Genomic DNA, 18,948 nt, shown 5'->3' with positions numbered 1-18,948 from the left:
GAAAGGGTGGTAGATATGTGGAATGCCCTCCCGCAGGAGGTGGTGGAGATGAAAACGGTAATGGAATTCAAACATTTGTGGGATAAACACAAAGGAATCCTGTTTAGAAGGAATGGATCTACGGAATCTCAGCAGAGATTGGGTGGCAATGCTGGAGAGTAAAACCAGTGCTGGGCAGACTTCTACGGCCTGCGCCCTGATCGTTGCTGAATAGATATGGATGGCCTGGAGGGTAATTTTAAGGGACTTCAACGTTAGCTTCAGAACTTTTAGTACAGGAACAGTGCTGGGCAGACTTTTACAGTCTGTGCCCTGAGAAAAGCAGGGGCAAATCAAACTCGGGTACAAATTATCACGTTGTACGTTAAGAGGGCCTTGAATTAAATAGATTGAAAATTCTGCAGGAAACAAAATACATTTTGGAATCCCTATGGATTGAAATTCCATGTGTAAAGGGGAAAAGGATAGTGATAGAAGTGTACTACTGTCTGCCTGGCCAGACGGATGTAGAAATGTTATTGGAAATTAGGGAGGCTAATAAACTGGGCAACACGATAATAATGGGTGATTTCAATTATTTAAAGTAACATAGTAGATGACGGCAGAAAAAGACCTGCACGGTCCATCCAGTCTGCCCAACAAGATAATTCATATGTGCTACTTTTTGTGTATACCCTACTTTGATTTGTACCTGTGCTCTTCAGGGCACAGACCGTATAAGTCTGCCCAGCACTATCCTCACCTCCCAACCACCAGTCCCGCTTCCCACCACCGGCTCTGGCACAGACCGTATAAGTCTGCCCAGCACAATTACCCCAATATTGACTGGGTAACTAACATCGGGGCACGCTAGGGAGGTAAAATAAAATTCCTTGATGAAATCAAGGACTGCTTTATGGAACAGCTGGTACAGGAGCCGACAAGCGAAGGAAAAATTCTAGACCTAGTCCTTAGTGGAGCACATGATCTAGTGCGGGAGGTAATGGTGATGGAGCCGTTTGAGAACAGTGATCATAATATGATCAGATTTGATATTAGCTTTGGAGTAAGTATAAACAGGAAATCCAATACGCTAGCGTTTAACTTTCAAATAGGAGACTATGATAAAATGAGAAGAACGGTGAAAAAAAAACCTCAGAGGAGCGGTTTTGAGGGTCAAAAATTTACACCAGGCATGGATGCTGTTTAAAAATACCATCCTGGACCCCCAGGCTAAATATATTCCGTACATTAAAAAATGAGGAAGGAAGACCAAACAACAGCTGGCATGGTTAAAAAGTGAGGTGAAGGAAGCTATTAGAGCCAAAAGAAAATCCTTCAGAAAATGGAAGAAGGAACCGACTAAAAATAATAAGAAGCAGAATAAGGCATATCAAGTCAAATGCGAAGCGCTGATAAGGAAGGCAAAGAGGGACTTTGAAAAAAAGATTGCATTGGAGGCAAAAAACACATGGAGGGGCATTTTCGAAAGAAACATTCAAGTTGCAATTTGGACGTCTTTGCAAAACGTCCAAATCCAGGGGTGGGGAAAACCATATTTTCGAAAAAAGATGGACGTCCATCTTTCGTTTCGAAAATACCGTCAGAGACGTTCAAATCCTTAAATTTGGATGTCCCTAGATATGGATGTCCTTGGATCTGGACGTTTCTGACTTTCGGCGATTTTCAAAACCAAAGACGTCCATGTCAAAAACGTCCAAATGCAAGCCATTTGGATGTGGGAGGAGCCAGCATTTGTAGTGCACTGGTACCCCTGACATGCCAGGACAACAACCGGGCACCCTAGGGGGCACTGCACTGGACTTCATAAATTGCTCCCAGGAACATAACTCCCTTACCTTGCGTGTTGAGCCCCCCCCAAACCCCACTACCCACAACTGTACACCACTACCATAGCCCTTACGGGTGAAGGGGGGCACCTATATATGGGTACAGTGGGTTTGTGGTGAGTTTTGGAGAGCTCGCAGTTTCTTCCACAAATGTAACAGGTAGGAGGGGTGTGGGCCTGAGTTCTCCTGTCTGAAGTGGGAAATGGGAATGCAGATAATCTCCCTCTTCCCCTCCTCCCACCCCTCCCCCCTCCTCGCTAGCCCCCCCCCCAGCATTCACCCTTCCCCTACCTGCCCTCTTCCCCCTGCCAGACCCACAAATCCTTAGAATCCCCCTCCTCATCAACCTTCTCCTTCCCTCTGCCATACAGCAAAAAACGAACAGCAAACTCCCCCCTCCTTCTCCGCCTAAGCTTCCCCCCTAGAACCAATGTAACTGAACACCCACAATATTCTAGACTTGTCAAATATCATATACAATAATGTCCTGTGTAGCTCCTGAGGACTCATCTGGAGTATTCATCTCGAGTCTTGCACCACCCTCTCCGTTATGGTGGACAGGCCGCTAATACATTAAAGTAGTCACTCTCTGCTGATACTCTCACTCTCTCATGGCACAGACAACAAATCCGCTTGCAGCATCCTACTCAATTTCGTCCTGCCGCTTCAGGTTCCCAGTCCCATATACCACTCCAGGCAGAGTCAAGCCAGACCCGCTTACCCAGAGAGGATGTGTTAAAATTCTTTCTCCATGTGTCTGCGCTCAGTCATGCGCTACGCTATTATGTGCTCCATCGATCCAGGAGACAGACTGTCCATGCCTTTCCAACTAGGCACAATTTAAAAGGTATTAACCCAAAAACCAAGAGAACAAGGTCCATTCCAAACATTCTCTCCTTCCCAGTCAGGAGGCAGCACAGTCATTAATTGCTCTCCCTCGGGCTCTCCCTGTTCAGGCCTTCCATGAATTCCTTGGCCTCTGACACATCTGAGAATACTACTACTACTACTACTATTTAACATTTCTAAAGCGCTACTAGGGTTACGCAGCGCTGTACAATTTAACATAAAGGACAGTCCCTGCTCAAAGAGCTTACAATCTAAAGACAGTCAGTCCGATAGGGGTAGTCAAATTGGGGCAGTCTGGATTTCCTGAGAGTTGAGAGTTAGGTGCCGAAGGCAGCATTCAAGAGGTGGGCTTTGAGCAAAGACTTGAAGATGGGCAGGGAGGGGGCTTGGCGTAAGGGCTCAGGAAGGTTGTTCCAGGCTTAGGGTGAGGCGAGGCAGAATGAGCGGAGCCTGGAGTTGGCGGTGGTGGAGAAGGGTACCGAGAGGAGGGATTTGTCCTGTGAACGGAGGTTTCGGGCGGGAACGTAAGGGGAGATGAGGGTAGAGAGGTAGTGAGGTGCAGCAGACTGAGTGCATTTGTAGGTAAGGAGGAGAAGCTTGAACTGTATGCGGTATCTGATTGGAAGCCAGTGAAGTGACCTGAGGAGAGGGGTGATATGAGTAGATCGGTTCTGGCAGAATATAAGACGTGCAGCAGAGTTCTGGACAGATTGAAGGGGGGATAGATGGCTAAGTGGGAGGCCGGTGAGGAGTAGGTTGCAGTAGTCAAGGCGCGAGGTAATGAGAGCGTGGACGAGGGTTCGAGTGGTGTGTTCAGAGAGGAAAGGGCGAATTTTGCTGATGTTGAAGAGGAAGAAACGACAGGTCTTGGCTATCTGCTGGATATGCGAGGAGAAGGAGAGGGAGGAGTCGAAGATGACTCCGAGGTTGCGGGCAGATGAGACGGGGAGGATGAGGGTGTTATCAACTGAGATGGAAAGTGGAGGAAGAGGAGAAGTGGGTTTTGGTGAAAAGACGATGAGCTCGGTCTTGGACATGTTCAGTTTCAGATGGCAGTTGGACATCCAGGCAGCAATGTCGGATACGCAGGCCGATATCTTTGCCTGGGTTTCCGCGGTGATGTTTGGTGTGGAGAGATACAGCTGGGTGTCATCAGCATAGAGATGATACTGGAAGCCATGAGATGAGATCAGGGAGCCAAGGGAAGAGGTGTAGATTGAGAAGAGAAGGGGTCCAAGGACAGATCCCTGGGGAACACCAACAGATAGCGGAATGGGGGTGGAGGAAGATCCATGAGAGTGAACTCTGAAGGTGCGGTGGGAGAGATAGGAGGAGAACCAGGAGAGGACAAAGCCTCGGAACCCAATTGAGGACAGTGTGGCAAGGAGTAAATCATGATTGACAGTGTCAAAAGCAGCAGATAGATCGAGGAGGATGAGGATGGAATAGTAGCCTCTGGATTTGGCAAGGAATAGGTCATTACAGACTTTAGAGAGTGCTGTTTCTGTCGAGTGAAGGGGGCGAAAACCGGATTGAAGTGGATCGAGGATGGCATGAGAGGAGAGAAAATCAATGCAGTGGCTGTGAACGGCACACTCAAGTATTTTGGAGAGGAAGGGTAGGAGGGAGATGGGGCGATAGTTGGAGGGACAGGTAGGGTCAAGTGATGGTTTTTTGAGGAGGGGTGTGACTACGGCGTGCTTGAATGTGTCAGGGACAGTTGCCGTGGAGAGAGAGAGGTTGAGGATATGACAGATGGAGGGGGTGACAGTATGAGAGATGGTGGTAAGTAAGTTGGTGGGGATGGGATCAGAGGAACAGGTGGTGCATTTTGAGGAGGAAAGAAGACGAGCGGTTTCCTCCTCGGTGATGTCAGGAAAGGAGGAGAAAGAGGTCTGGGATGGTTGGTTGAGGGAGAGGGTTGAAGGGTGAAGAGGCGGAGATGGCTTGCTAGTGAACTCAAGGTTGATCTTTGCACCTTGTCGCGGAAGTAATCGGCCAGTGATTGAGGAGAGAGCAAGGGGGGGTGGGAGCGGGGGCACTTTGAGGAGGGAGTTAAGGGTGGCGAAGAGACGACGGGGGTTGGAGCTGAGAGAGTTGGTCAATTGGGTGTAATAGTCCTGTTTGGCAAGGAATAGGGAGGAGTGGAAGGAAGATAGCATGAATTTGCAGTGAAGGAAATCTGAATGGGTGCGAGATTTCCTCCAGAGGCGTTCAGCAGATCGGGTGCAGGAACGAAGGTAGCGGATGCAAGGGGTCAGCCGAGGAATAGTTCGCTTTGTGGGATGGGAGGTGGATGGTGCGAGGGTGTCCAGAGCAGAGGAGAGAGTGGTATTGTAAGTGGAGACGGCCTTGTCGACAGACTAGGAGGACATGATGGAGGGGAGGAGATTAGAAATACTAGAGGATAAGGTGGGAGGGTCAATAGCCTGCAGATTTCTGGAGGTCATGGTAATAGTTGGACGGGGCTGAGGCGGGGGTGAAGAAGTGTGAAGGTGATCAGATGATGATCGGAGAGAGGAAGAGCTGAAGCGTTGAAGTTGGAGGGAGAACCGGAAGAGGAGAGGACGAGGTCAAGACAATGGCCGTCTCGGTGAGTAGGGGTGGTGGAGCATAGTTGGAGGTTGAAGGAGGATATTAGAGTGAGGAACTGGGAAGCATGAGGGTCGGATAGGTCATCAACATGTATGTTAAAGTCTCCGAGAATGAGGGACGGAGATGAGGGTTCAAGAAAAACGGAAAGCCAGGCATCGAAGTCGGTGAGGAAGGAGGAGAGGGATTTATTAGGGGGGCGGTAAATGACTGCCACTCTGAGTGGCAATGGGTGGAATAGCCGGATGGAGTGTGCATAACTCTGCACAATGTAATCCATAACCAATTTGTAACAAACTGTATTTCCATCATTCATCTCGTATTGTAAGCCACACTGAACCCGCAAAAAGGTGGGAAAATGTGGGATACAAATGCAATAAATAAATAAATAGATAAAATGAGAAGCAGTGAGACTGCGGTAGGAGGAGGGGTTGGAAACTACAGGAGGGCGAGAGTAGTAGCCCGACGCCTCCACCGTGGCCAACTGGGCGGGGAGTGTGGGAGAAGAGATAGCCTCCATGGCAAAGGGCTGCGACTGAGGCAGAGTCGTCAGGGGAGAGCCAGGTTTCGGTTAGGGCGAGCAGTTGAAGGGAGCGAGAGATGAAGAGATCATGGGTGAGGGGCAGTTTGTTGCAGACTGAGTGGGCATTCCACAGGGCACATGAGAAGGGGAGAGAAGAGGGGGGAAGGAGGGGAATAGAGACAAGATTGGAGACCTCATGGAATCATTTGCATGGATAGGAGGCCAGGTGAGGGGGGCCTGGATTAGGATTAATGTCTCCCGCAGATAGCAAGAGGAGGAGTAAGAGAGTGCGAAGGAGGGTGGGGGAGGTCGGGCGACGAAGGCGACGAAGACAGGATGCACTTAGTAGGAACGGTGATGGGTTAATGGCAGGAAGGAAGTGTTGAAGGTTGAGAGCTAGGAAGGAGGAGGGGGACAAGAGAGATGGTGAGGTGGTGAGGGATGGGGTGAATAGGGTATTGCCGTAGCGAGCAAGACGGGAGGGGACACGGGTGGGCAATGAATTCCAGCGGTAGATAGCGGTGGGGGGAGGGGAAAAAGATTAGGAAGGGACAGGGCAAGGAAGAGAATGTGGACAGGGGCCATAAATAGTGATTGAGGTGTAGCAGGTGTGTATGTAGTGACTGAGGTGTGAAACAGAGAGAAAGAGCGGAAAGCTGGATTGGAGGTTTGGAATTGAAGGGATTGAGGGCTGGAGAGCAGGTAAGTCAATGGCTGACAAGTTAGCAGGCAGGCAAGTAAGTCAATGGCAGACAAGCTAGCAAGCAGGCAGGCAGGTTGGTTGATGGGTTAACAGGCAGGCAGGCCGGCAGGAGCAAGACTGGAGTCAACTGGAGCAGACGGATTGAAGTAAACTGGAACGGATGGGCTGGAGCACTGAAGTAGACCAGTTGAGATAGATGGACTGGAACAGGCGGCAGGACTGGAGCAGACTGTAGCACTTTGGAGGTTGGTTTTATAGGCTAGCAGGCAGGCAGGCAGGAACAAGCTGGAGTAGGTGTACTGATTAGGCGGACGGGACAGGCTGGATCGACAGGCTGGAGAAGCTGGATCAGGCTGGAGAAGCTGGATCAGGTGGACTGGAACAGGCAGGGAGCAGATGGACAGCTGGATCATGCGGGCTGGAGAAGCTGGACCAGGTGGACTGGAACAAGCAGGGAGCAGATGGACAGGTACATACGGGAGGAGCTGGATCAGGCTGACTGGTAGAAGCTGGAGCAGATGGACAGGAACAAGCAGGGAGAGGCTGGATCAGGCGGATTGGTACAAGCTGGAGCAGATGAACTGGAACAACCAGATGGACTGGAGTAGGCAGGGAGAAGCTGGATCGGCGGACCGAACAAGCATGGAGAACTTGGATCGGTCGACTGGAGCAAGCAGGGAGAAGCTGGATCGGCGGACTGGAACATGCAGGGAGAAGCCGGATCAGTGGACTGGACTGGAAGACAGGCTGGAATCGGCAGACAGGAACAGGCTGAAGCTGGATCGGCGGACTGGACTGGAGGAACAGGCTGGGATTGGCAGACAGGACTGGACTGGAGAAACAGGCTGGAGTCGGCAGACAGGAACAAGCTGGAGAAGCTGGATCAGGTGGCCTGGAAAAAGCTGGGGCCGATAGACTGCAGAAGCTGGAACAGGTGGTCTGGAACAGGCTAGGACAAGCTGGGTCAAGCTGGGGCCGATAGATACCAAGCTCTTCCCTCCATGCCACACTCTAAGTTTTGCCAGGTAGAGGAGTGAGAACCGGATGCCCTTGCTATATAGCTGGGTACATGTTGGGGCCATTGCTCGCCGCAGCTGTGCCACTGAAGAAGAATAATCATTAAAGAGCAGTATTTTGTGGCCATCGTATTCCAGCTTCGCCTGTCCCGAGCGGCTCTGCTTCAAAAATAGTTCTTTCTCCCGCCAGCTGGTAAAGTGCGCTATCGCCGTTCGGGGCTTACCGTCTCCCTCTCTTCGGACCCCTATTCGATGCGCGCGGTCGCATTGCCATGCGCCCGCATTACCGCAGAGACCAAGTTGCTTGGGCAGCCAGTCACTGAAGAATTGGTATAGTGCTGCGTCTTTGACCACCTCTGGCAGTCCAACCACCCGTAAGTTATTACGGCGATTCCGGTTCTCTTGCTCTTCAACTTGCTCCTTCAGTGCTGCAGCTTCCTTTTGCAAGGTTACTATTTGAGTGGCCTTACTTTGTGTCATATCCTCCTGCTCCGACACGCGGTGTTCCACCTCCGTGAGCCTGCGTGCCTGCGCATCGAATTTCTCATTAATTTCCTTGACTGCAGAATGTATTTTGTTTAGTCGATCTTCTAATGCTGTCACCAACGACGAGATTTCTCTCGCCCAGTCTCCCGCATTTTTCTCAGTCCCTGCCGCCGGCTCCGGGGTCAGCGCCATCTTGCTAGGCTTCCACGCTGCTGTTGGTTTGCTTTTTAGGCTGTCCTGATTTCTTGTTGGCATTCCGGTCTCCCCCTCACTCGAATTAGGAATGAGTGCTTGTGTTCGCCTCTTAAATCTTTCTCGCTAACTTATTGTCCTTCGGGTATTAACTAAACTAATAAATTAGCTGATTTTGCGAAGATATCTGGGGAGCTCTCCCGTTTTGCTGCTGCTCAGGAAGCAGTCATCATGTGACCCCCCATTATGGCTGTAAAACGTCCAAGTGTTAGGCAAGCCCTAAGCTCACCCTAATCCCGCCTTTGAAATGCCCCCGACACACCCCACTGTGATTTGGTTGCACTGCAGATAAAAAAGCATAGATAGACATCTGCAAAACAGGTTTCAAAAATACTAATTTGGACGTTTTGAGAAGAAATCCATCTAAATGGTACCTTATGACACATTTTGGATATTCTTCTCTTTCGAAAATGAGCCCCATAGTAACCTATGGAACTTTGGAAGTCTAAGTGCTTTGAAAATGAGCCCCATAGTCTATGGTCTCTATTGTAATCTCAGTTTTGGGATGCCCTGTCTTCCCTGTTTTGGTGGTATCTTTTCGAGATACCTTGTTCCAAACCAAGTGCTTTTGAGTTACTGTTGGCCTTCCCCCAGTTTCTAGTTTAAAAGTTGTTCCATCTCCTTTTTAAATGTTGATGCCAGCAGCATGATTCCACCCTGGTTAAAGTGGGGCCCATTTTTTCCGGAATAGGCTCCCTCTTCTCCAGAATGTTACCCAGTTCCTAACAAATCTGTAAACCCTCCTGCCTGCACCATCCCCTCCGCCACCTTCGCACCAGGTAAGCAAGTGACCAAGCGATCTTCACATCCTCCAGCCACCCAGTTATCTACATGGCTAATGATCAAATCTCCAGCTACAATGGCTGTCCTAACCCTTCCCTCCTGGGCAGAAGTCCCAGGAGACACATACTCAGTGTGAGAATATTGCAGGTCCCGGCTACAGAAACACTTCCTGCCTCTCCTCAGTGATGCCCTTCCTTCAGGAGACCTTTCTACTCCATGGTAGCATAGAGGTTGCGAGCCTGGAGTTGGGACCTCTTTACTATGTCCCTGTAGGCCTCCTCTATAAACCTCTCTGTCTGCCTCAGCTCCTCCAAGTCTCCTTAGTCTAGTCTACAGAGATGACCCATTCCCTGAGTGCTAGGAGCTGTTTGCACACACATACAACTTCTCACCAACTGATAATCAAACATGTGACACTCACTGCAAAAGACTGGATTAGCCCCCATCTCGCCTGATTCTTATTATTGGTGATTTCTTAATGAAGTTGCTAATGGAGTGGGAATACGTAAATGAAAGTCTCCTAAGATTGCTAGTTGCATGCTAGGCTATGCTAATATTTCATTTCTATTATTATTACTTTAATGCTATTAGTAGGTACCCCTCAATGGATCTAAGTAGACTGTTCTTTTAAGAGCTAATTGCTGGCTGATAGAGATGTCCTAATTACATTTTTAGCCTCCTAATTGATTCAAGAGCCTAAAAATCAGAGATCAGACCAGGGATGGGTGGGAATTAGGTGGGTGGATGGGCAGGAATTAAAGTCTAAACTTGAGGCCTCCTGTGCCTATTAGCTGAGCTTTATACAGAAACTATAGTAACTGTAAAATAGCCCCCCTTAAATGCTAGCCTATGGAAATATAACAGAGACTTTATATGCTAAGAAAAAGTATTCCTAAACTCCTTTGCTAGGTGAGCAGAGTAATTTAAAATAAAGTCCCTGAGGTTACCTATTTAATTCTAAGTCTACCTTTCCCAGTGGTGTGCTGGAGCAGGCTCTCACAGGCTCGCAAGAGCCGGTTGTTAAGTTTTCAAGAATTTTGGGAGCCGGTTGTTAAAGTAGGGCCCTCCATGGCTACTTTAACAACTGTCTCCCAAAATGTGGGCTTGGGCCCCCTGCTGAATTCTCTTTTACTTTGCTGGTGGGGATGCTGAGTAGGGTTACCATACGTCCGGATTTCCCCGGACATGTCCTCTTTTTGAGGGCATGTCCGGGGCGTCCGGCGGATTTTGCCCCCGCCCACGTTTGTCCGGATTTCTGGACAAACGGCGCGGGTGCGGGCAGGCGCGTGCGTGCGGTGGGCGGGCGATCGGCGCCGTGGGTCTGGTGACCTGGTCTCCCGTCCCCTCCCCTTCCTTACCATGTTCCCTGGTGGTCTAGTGATGTCTTCGGGGCAGGAAAGAGCCCCCTCTTTCCTGCCCGGAGCGCTGCCTCCCCTGTCTATCATCCTTCTCGGTCTGGCTGGGGATTCAAAATGGCCGCCGAGAGTGGAACTCTCGCGAGGCCGCTTCAACTCTCGGTGGCCATTTTGAATCCCCAGCCATACCGAGGAGGATGCAGCAGGCAAGGGCAGGCAGTGCTCCGGGCAGGAAAGAGGGGGCTCTTTCCTGCCCCGAAGAGAAGACGCTACTAGACCACCAGGGCTAGACAGTAAGTGAGGGGGGGGGTATGTGATGGGGGGGAGGGGACTATGTGACGGGGGGGGGGGAATAGGGGCGGAACCCGGACCTGAAGGGGGCGGGGCATGAGCCGTGGCGGGGCGGGGTAGGGGGCGTGACATGTGTCCTCTTTTTCAGAGGACATAAAATGGTAACCCTAATGCTGAGCCCTGCCAGCCAAGTAAATAGACTGCTGCTGCTCTCAGCTCCTTGTTTCCAGCTCTGAGCAGCAGGCTCGGACTTCTCGAGCATGTGTGAGAAGTTCCAGCATGCTGCTCAGAGCAAGACGTTGGGAGTGGTGGCAGTCCATTTATTGGCTGCCAGCAAAGGTATGCCTAGCGTGCCCGCACGAAGGGAGGGAGGAGAGAGAGGCAAGTGTTGCTCCCCCCAGCCCTTCCAACTGCAGAGCTGGCTACGTCCAGAGAAAGAGCCTGTTAAAAATTTACCAGCACACCCCTGACCTTTCCCCAAGATTAAAAACAATTTCTCAGCAAATTCTCACCAGTGAAGATCTCTTCCAGTCTGGAAGTCTTGGCACAGCACCTTTCCTGGACAGAGAAGAACTCAGCCCTGACTTACTTATGTTCTTCTGCTTCCTTAGCTGCAAAATTAGACAAGGACATTTCTGCTTTGTTAATAACTGTTACTAACTATAATGATTTTAGGCGTCAGATTATGACATATTTATTTTGAGACTTTCTAATGGTAAGAATTAGATCTGTTTTATAAAATTAGATTGTATTTGTATGTTGTAATTGTTTTATCACAATGTATTTTTTTAAATGATTTATAATTCCCGGTTCTGTCCAGTTTTTTTTCCACTGTTATCCGCGTAGAACTGTAACACTTATTGCGGAATATAAAATAAATTTTGTTATGTTATTTAAACACCTGTGTGGCAAAAATGCACGAGGCAAGTCTCTTTAAATTTATTTATTTATTTGTTACATTTGTACCCCACATTTTCCCACCTATTTGCTGGCTCAATGTGGCTTACATAGTACCGTAGAGGAGTTTGCCAATTCGGTTGATAACAAATACAAGGTTATGTTGTGGTCAGATGAGGTAGGTGTGGATCAGGCGTCATGGGGTTGAAGGGAATGAAGATTAGAAATTGTCCAGTACGATCATTAGTTATGCTGTGTTGCTGGGTGCGGGGATTTACGTTGGATCAATGGGATAGGCCTTTCTGAAGAAGTGAATTTTTAGTGATTTTCCTGAAGTTTAAGTGGTCATGGATTGTTCTCACCGCATTTGGGAGTCCATTTCATAATTTAGGATAGGAAAAAAGATCTAGATCAGTGATGGCGAACCTATGGCACGTGTGCCAGAGAGGGCACGCAGAGCCCTCTCTGTTGGCACGCACACCGTCACCTCAGCCAGTTCCAGCCCCTCCGCCCTACCCTCCGAGCACAAGGGCCCACCTCTGAAATTTAAAAGTCATACCAACTGCTGTCACTACATTCTCCGGCAATGAGTTCCAGAGTCTAACTACACGCTGAGTAAAGAAAAGCTTTCTCCTATTTGTTTTAAATCTACCACATTCTAGCTTCATCTTATGTCCCCTGGTTCTATTATTGTTAGAAAGTGTAAACAAATGCTTCACATCTGTCCACTCCATTCCACTCATTATCTTGTAGACTTCTATCATATCACCCCTCAGCCGCCTCTTCTCCAAGCTGAAGAGCCCTAACCGTCTTAGCCTTTTCCTTCTCTTTCTTGAACCTTCATCTCCTTCCCTCATTCTTGGGGATTTTAACATTCATGCTAATGATCCCTCTGACTCTTATGCTTCTCAGTTTCTTGCTTTAACCTCCTCTTTCAATCTTCAACTGTGCTCCACTGCCCCCACTCACCAGAATGGCCACTGTCTTGATCTTATCCTCTTCTCAAACTGCTCACTCTCCAGTTTCTGTGCCTCAACTCTTCCCCTCTCTGACCATCATCTGATAACTTTCACACTAAAACATCCTCCTCCCCAGTCCCGTCCAATGTTAACCAATACATTTAGGAATCTTCAGGCTATTGACCCTTCTACTCTGTCCTCCAGTGTTTCTAATCTCTTCTCTACCAATATGTTATCCAAGTCTGTCAATGAGGCTGTCACTTCCTATAATACTATTCTCTCCTCTGCTCTGGATAATCTCGCTCCTCCCATTCCCCGTTCTGTAAAACGTACCAAATCCCAGCCTTGGCTGACCTCTAGAATTCGCTATCTACGTTTCTGTGCCCGCTTTGCCGAACGCCTTTGGCTGAAATCCCGTGCCCATGCTGACTTCATACATTTCAAATTCTTGCTGACCTCTTTCCAGTCTGCTCTTTTAATTGCCAAACAGGACTATTACATCTAGTTGACAAATTCTCTTGGCTCAAACCCTCGACGTCTCTTTGCCACACTGAACTCTCTCCTCAAAGGGACTTCACCTCCAACTCCCCCTTCACCTTCCCCCCAGACTCTGGCTGAGTTCTTTCATAATAAGATTCACAAGATTAAACTTGAATTCTCAACCAGGTCACCTCCACCTCTTCTTCCCTTAGACCATTCTCTCAACCCTCCAACCCCTGCCTCCTTTTCTGAAATCACTGAAGAGGAAACTACACATCTTCTTTCCTCATCGAAACTAACTACCTGTTCCTCTGATCCTATTCCCACCCATCTACTTAACACTATCTCTCCTACTGTCATCCCTTTTATCTGTCATATCCTCAGTCTTTCACTTTCCACTGTGACTGTTCCTGATGCCTTCAAACATGCCGTAATCACTCCACTCCTTAAAAAAACCTTCATTGGACCCTACCTGTCCTTCCAACTATCGCCCCATCTCCCTCCTCCCTTTCCTATCCAAGATACTTGAACGTGCTGTTCACCGCCGTTGCCTTGACTTTTTTATCTCAAGCTATTCTTGATCCATTTCAATCTGGCTTTCGCCCCCTTCATTCAACTGAAACAGCGCTTGCTAAAGTCTCCAATGATCTGTTCCTAGCCAGATCCAAAGGTCTCTATTCTATCCTCATCCTTCTCGATCTATCGCTGCTTTTGACACTGTTGATCACAGCCTACTCCTTGATATGCTGTCCTCACTTGGATTTCAGGGCTCTGTTCTTTCCTGGCTTTCTTATCTCTCCCAGCGTACCTTTAGTGTATACTCTAGTGGATCCTCCTCTACTTCTATCCCACTGTCAGTTGGTGTACCTCAGGGATCTGTCCTGGGACCTCTTCTTTTCTCCATCTATACTTCTTCCCTTGGTACTCTGATCTCATCCCATGGTTTTCAGTATCATCTTTATGCTGATGACTCCCAGATCTACCTCTCCACACCAGAAATCTCAGCCGAAATCCAGGCCAAAGTATCAGCCTGCCTGTCTGACATTGCTGCCTGGATGTCTCAGCGCTATCTGAAACTAAACATGACCAAGACTGAGCTTCTTATCTTTCCTTCTAAACCAACCTCTCCTCCTCCCCCATTCTCTAATTCTGTGGATAACACTCTCATCCTTCCTGTCTCATCAGTTCATAACCTTGGGGTCATCTTCGACTCCTCCCTCTCCTTCTCTGCACATATTCAGCAGACTGCTAAAACCTGTCGTTTCTTTCTCTATAATATCACCAAAATTCGCCCTTTCCTTTCTGAGCATACTACCAGAACCCTCATCCACACTCTTATCACCTCTCGTTTAGACTATTGCAACTTGCTTCTCACAGGTCTCCCACTTAGCCATCTCTCTCCTCTTCAATCTGTTCAAAATTCTGCTGCACGACTAATATTCCGCCAGTGTCGTTATGCTCATATTAGCCCTCTCTTCAAGTCACTTCACTAGCTTCCTATCCGTTAACGCATACAGTTCAAACTCCTCTTATTGACCTATAAGTGCATTCACTCTGCAGCTCCTCAGTACCTCTCCACTCTCATCTCTCCCTACATTCCTCCCCGGGAACTCCATTCACTGGGTAAATCTCTCTTATCTGCACCCTTCTCCTCCATTGCTAACGCCAGACTCCATTCCTTTTATCTTGCTGCACCATATGCCTGGAATAGACTTCCTGAGCCGGTACGTCAAGCTCCATCTCTGGCCGTCTTCAAATCTAAGCTAAAAGCCCACCTTTTTGATGCTGCTTTTAACTCCTAACCCTTATTCACTTGTTCAGAACCCTTATTTTATCATCCTCACTTTAATATTCCCTTATCTCTTGTTTGTCCTGTTTGTCTGTCCTAATTAGATTGTAAGCTCTGTTGAGCAGGGACTGTCTCTTCATGTTCGAGTGTACAGCGCTGGTTATGTCAAGTAGCGCTTTAGAAATGATAAGTAGTAGTAGTAACTTACGCATCTAGTTTTTCCTACATAAGCACACAACTGTGGAACGCATTACCAAAAGCCTTGAAAATGACGTACGACCACCTAAACTTCTGGAAATCACTAAAAACCAACCTGTTTAAAAAGGCATACCCTACTGATCCAACTTAAATGCCTAATCTCTGCAACACAACCAAACTAAAGCACGTAATGGACATAACACAACTCTTCCGTTCTCCGAGTCCCTAATGTGGCTGTGCCACATGAACTTGATCTTACCAGAACATCACCCTGTATTTGTTCACACCGGAGCCTGCAAAGGCCTCTCCGGTACTATGTAAGCCACACTGAGCCTACAATTAGGTGGGAAAATCTGGGATACAAATGTAACAAATAAATAAACAAACAGCGTCTGTATAGAAAATGCTCTGGTCCAATTCCAAAAGTGAGTAACCACCAAGTCTATAAAGGGGGACAGACTCATGAGTAACCTAAAGAAATATTTCTTCATGGAAAGGGTGAGGGATGTGTGAAACAGCCTCTGGAGAGAGGTGGTGGAGATGAAGATTATATCTGAATTAAAAAGCTTGGGAAAAGCACATAACATCTCTAAGAGAAATGAAGGGATAGTAAAGGGTATGATGGGCTGACTATTTTGAGCATTAAGTTAAATAGGTTCATGATGTTATCATCACGTTTAAATCGGACATCAGCTTTAAATAGTTGGCATTTTTTGCCAGTTGGCTGAGACATTGCTGTTATGAAAGAAGCACTCTATCAATCCTTGCCTAATATGTATGACTAGCCGTTAAGCCTGTTAAAACGGGCGAGATTTGTGTTTTGCAAAATGTAATAATTCTCACCTCCATCCATCCATGTCCAGCAAACCTCCACTCTCCCCTGCCCTCCCCCCCCATGTCCAGCAGCCCTCCTGTGTCCCCTGGCCTCACCCCGTCCACCGACCCTCCTCTCTCCCCTGCCCTCCCCCCATATCCAGCAACCCTCCTCTCTGCCTTGCCCTCCTCCCATGTCCAGCTACCCTCCTTGCCGCCGCTCCCTCTCCCCTCCGTGCCGGGCCCCCTGCACTGACATGAGAGCGCCTCTCACCTCTGTGTGAAAGCGCTGCAGGCAGCAGTGCAGGGGGCCTGATACGGAGAGGGGGCGGTGGCGACGTCGGGGTTGGGGGGGGGGTGGAGGTTGGTGCGCCGGCGATGTTGCTTCGTCTCCAGGCTCCAGCGGCAGTGCCCGTTTCCCTCTCTGTTCCGCCCTCTGATGTCATCACATCTTGACGCGAGAGCGGGACAGAGAGGGAAGTCTCTACTGCGCATTTGCGGGTGAGTCGGTCACTTGTCATTTATATGTTTGATATGTTTTTGAATATTTAGATAGGTATGCTGATTTGAATATTTGAAAAGATTTTTGAGAGCATTTGTGTTTTAGGTGACAACACATGAAGATATGAGATGAGAATCTATTTCCCCTGAGGAAGCCATTGATGGTGAAACACAGAACTGTGTTGGGAAGGAGCTGAATGGTGAATTTGGCTGCTTCTTCACAGTTAGTTGGATTTATTATATGGAGGATACCACATGGAGGCTTTTTGAACATTTCTTTCACTTGTGATCAGCACATCTGCTGGAATTTTCCATTTTCTGACCTGTTAGCTTAGCAGAGTTTAAAAAAGGTTTGGACGGCTTCCAAAAGGAAAAGTCCATAGACCATTATTAAATGGACTTGGGGAAAATCCACTATTTCTGGGATAAGCAGTATAAAATGTTTTGTACATTGTTGGGATCTTGCCAGGTATTTGTGACCTGGATTGGCCACTATTGGAAACAGGATGCTGGGCTTGATGGACCTTTGGTCTTTCCCAGTATGGCAATACTTATGTACTTATGTACTTGCGATTCTAAGTGGAATCTTGCTACTCTTTGGGGTTCTACATGGAATGTTGCTACTCTTCAAGTTTTTGCCAGGTATTTGTGACCTGGATTGGCCACTATTGGAAACAGGATGCTGGGCTTGATGGACCTTTGGTCTTTCCCAGTATGGCAATACTTATGTACTTGCGATTCTAAGTGGAATCTTGCTACTCTTTGGGGTTCTACATGGAATGTTGCTACTCTTCAAGTTTTTGCCAGGTATTTGTGACCTGGATTGGCCTCTATTGGAAACAGGATGCTGGGCTTGATGGACCTTTGGTCTTTCCCAGTATGGCAATACTTATGTACTTGCGATTCTAAGTGGAATCTTGCTACTCTTTGGGGTTCTACATGGAATGTTGCTACTCTTCAAGTTTTTGCCAGGTATTTGTGACCTGGATTGGCCACTATTGGAAACAGGATGCTGGGCTTGATGGACCTTTGGTCTTTCCCAGTATGGCAATACTATTGTACTTATGTACTTGCGATTCTAAGTGGAATCTTGCTACTCTTTGGGGTTCTACATGGAATGTTGCTACTCTTCAAGTTTTTGCCAGGTATTTGTGACCTGGATTGGCCACTGTTAGATAAGTTTTTTGAGCATATAAAACCTGATTAACTATTATTTTATATATGGATAGGCCATATGATCTTTATCTGCCATTATTTTCTGTGTCAGTAAAATAATCCTTCATTGAAGACCAGAAAGTTATTACATCTGTCTTGCAATTGCTTAAAAAAAAAAAAAAAAAACCAACCCTGCCTTTCCTGGAAAGAAACATTTATTGCAGTTCCAGTCAATGGTATTTTTGCCAGCTCCTGAACTTTGCTGTGAACAAACGACGTGGAGGGGCATAATCGAACGAAAACGTCTATCTCCATGGGCGTTTATCTCCGAGAACGGGTCCGTGAAGGGGCGGACCGAACCGTATTTTCGAAAAAAATAGACGTCCCTGTTTTATTCGACAATTTGTGAGCTGGGCGTTTTTGTTTTTCAGTGATAATGGAAAATGAAAGTGCCCAGCTCAAAAACGAATAAATCCAAGGCATTTGTTCGTGGGAGGGGCCAGGAGTCGTAGTGCACTGGTCCCCCTCACATGCCAGGACACCAACCGGGCACCCTAGGGGGCACTTTTACAAAAACAAAAAAAAAAGGTAAAAGAGCTCCCAGGTGCATAGCACCCTTCCCTTGGGTGTTGAGCCCCCCAAATCCCCCTCAAAACCCACCACCCACAGGTCTACACCATTACTATAGCCCTAAGGGGTGAAGGGGGGCACCTACATGTGGGTACAGTGGGTTTGGGGGGGTTGGACGACTAAGCATTAAGCAGCACAATTGTAACAGGTAGGGGGGGATGGGCCTGGGTCCACTTGCCTGAAGTCCACTGCACCCCCTAACAACTGCTCCAGGGACCTGCATACTGCTGCCAGGGAGGTGGGTATGACATTTGAGGGTGAAAATATAAAGTTGTGAAACATCATTTTTTGTGGTGGGAGGGGGTTAGTGACCACTGGGGGAGTCAGGGGAGGTCATCCCCGATTCCCTCTGGTGGTAATCTGGTCATTTAGGGCACTTTTTGGGGCCTTATTTGTGAAAAAACAGGGTCCAGGAAAAGTGCCCTAAATTCTAGCTACAAACGCATACTTTTTTTCCATTATCGGCGAAAGGCGCCCATCTCTGTTCGGGTGATAACCACGCCCCAGTCCCGCCTTCACCACGCCTCCAACACGCCCCCGTCAACTTTGTACGCTTCCGCAATGGAGTGCAGTTGAAAACGTCCAAGTTTGGCTTTCGATTATACCGCGTTATTCGTTTTTGGGAGATAAACGCCTATCTCCCGATTTAGGTCGCAATATAGGCGTTTTTGTCTTTCGATTATAAGCTGGATAGTCACTCATTTTTACACAGAGTCCTTGGGTGTTGCTCTGCTATGCGGCCATTATCTTTTTTAAATACAGTTTGCATTAAATGTGCTTTATGTAATTATTTTTAATTTTGTGGTCCACAGCTTCATTACGCACTGAACAAAAACATACTGTAAAA

The 18,948-nt window shown here is 47.9% G+C and overlaps 1 protein-coding gene across 5 annotated transcripts in view; it reads right to left on the bottom strand.

Moving 5' to 3' along the window:
- Positions 1-18,948, bottom strand: part of SLCO2B1 (solute carrier organic anion transporter family member 2B1) — a 208,249-nt gene that overhangs the window by 70,800 nt on the left and 118,501 nt on the right. For 3 of the 5 annotated variants that reach the window (XM_030199987.1, XM_030199990.1, XM_030199989.1), the window contains one exon: positions 11,192-11,290. The exons of the other annotated variants lie outside the window; for them this stretch is intronic. In XM_030199987.1, the coding sequence (XP_030055847.1) occupies positions 11,192-11,290 (99 nt within the window). The remainder of the gene's footprint in view (positions 1-11,191; positions 11,291-18,948) is intronic. 5 annotated transcript variants of the gene reach the window in all.

Source organism: Microcaecilia unicolor, chromosome 4, assembly GCF_901765095.1.
Source record: "Microcaecilia unicolor chromosome 4, aMicUni1.1, whole genome shotgun sequence".
Taxonomy (NCBI): domain Eukaryota; kingdom Metazoa; phylum Chordata; class Amphibia; order Gymnophiona; family Siphonopidae; genus Microcaecilia; species Microcaecilia unicolor.
Note: the sequence above shows the minus strand (reverse complement) of the source record. Positions and strands in the feature narration are given on the sequence as shown.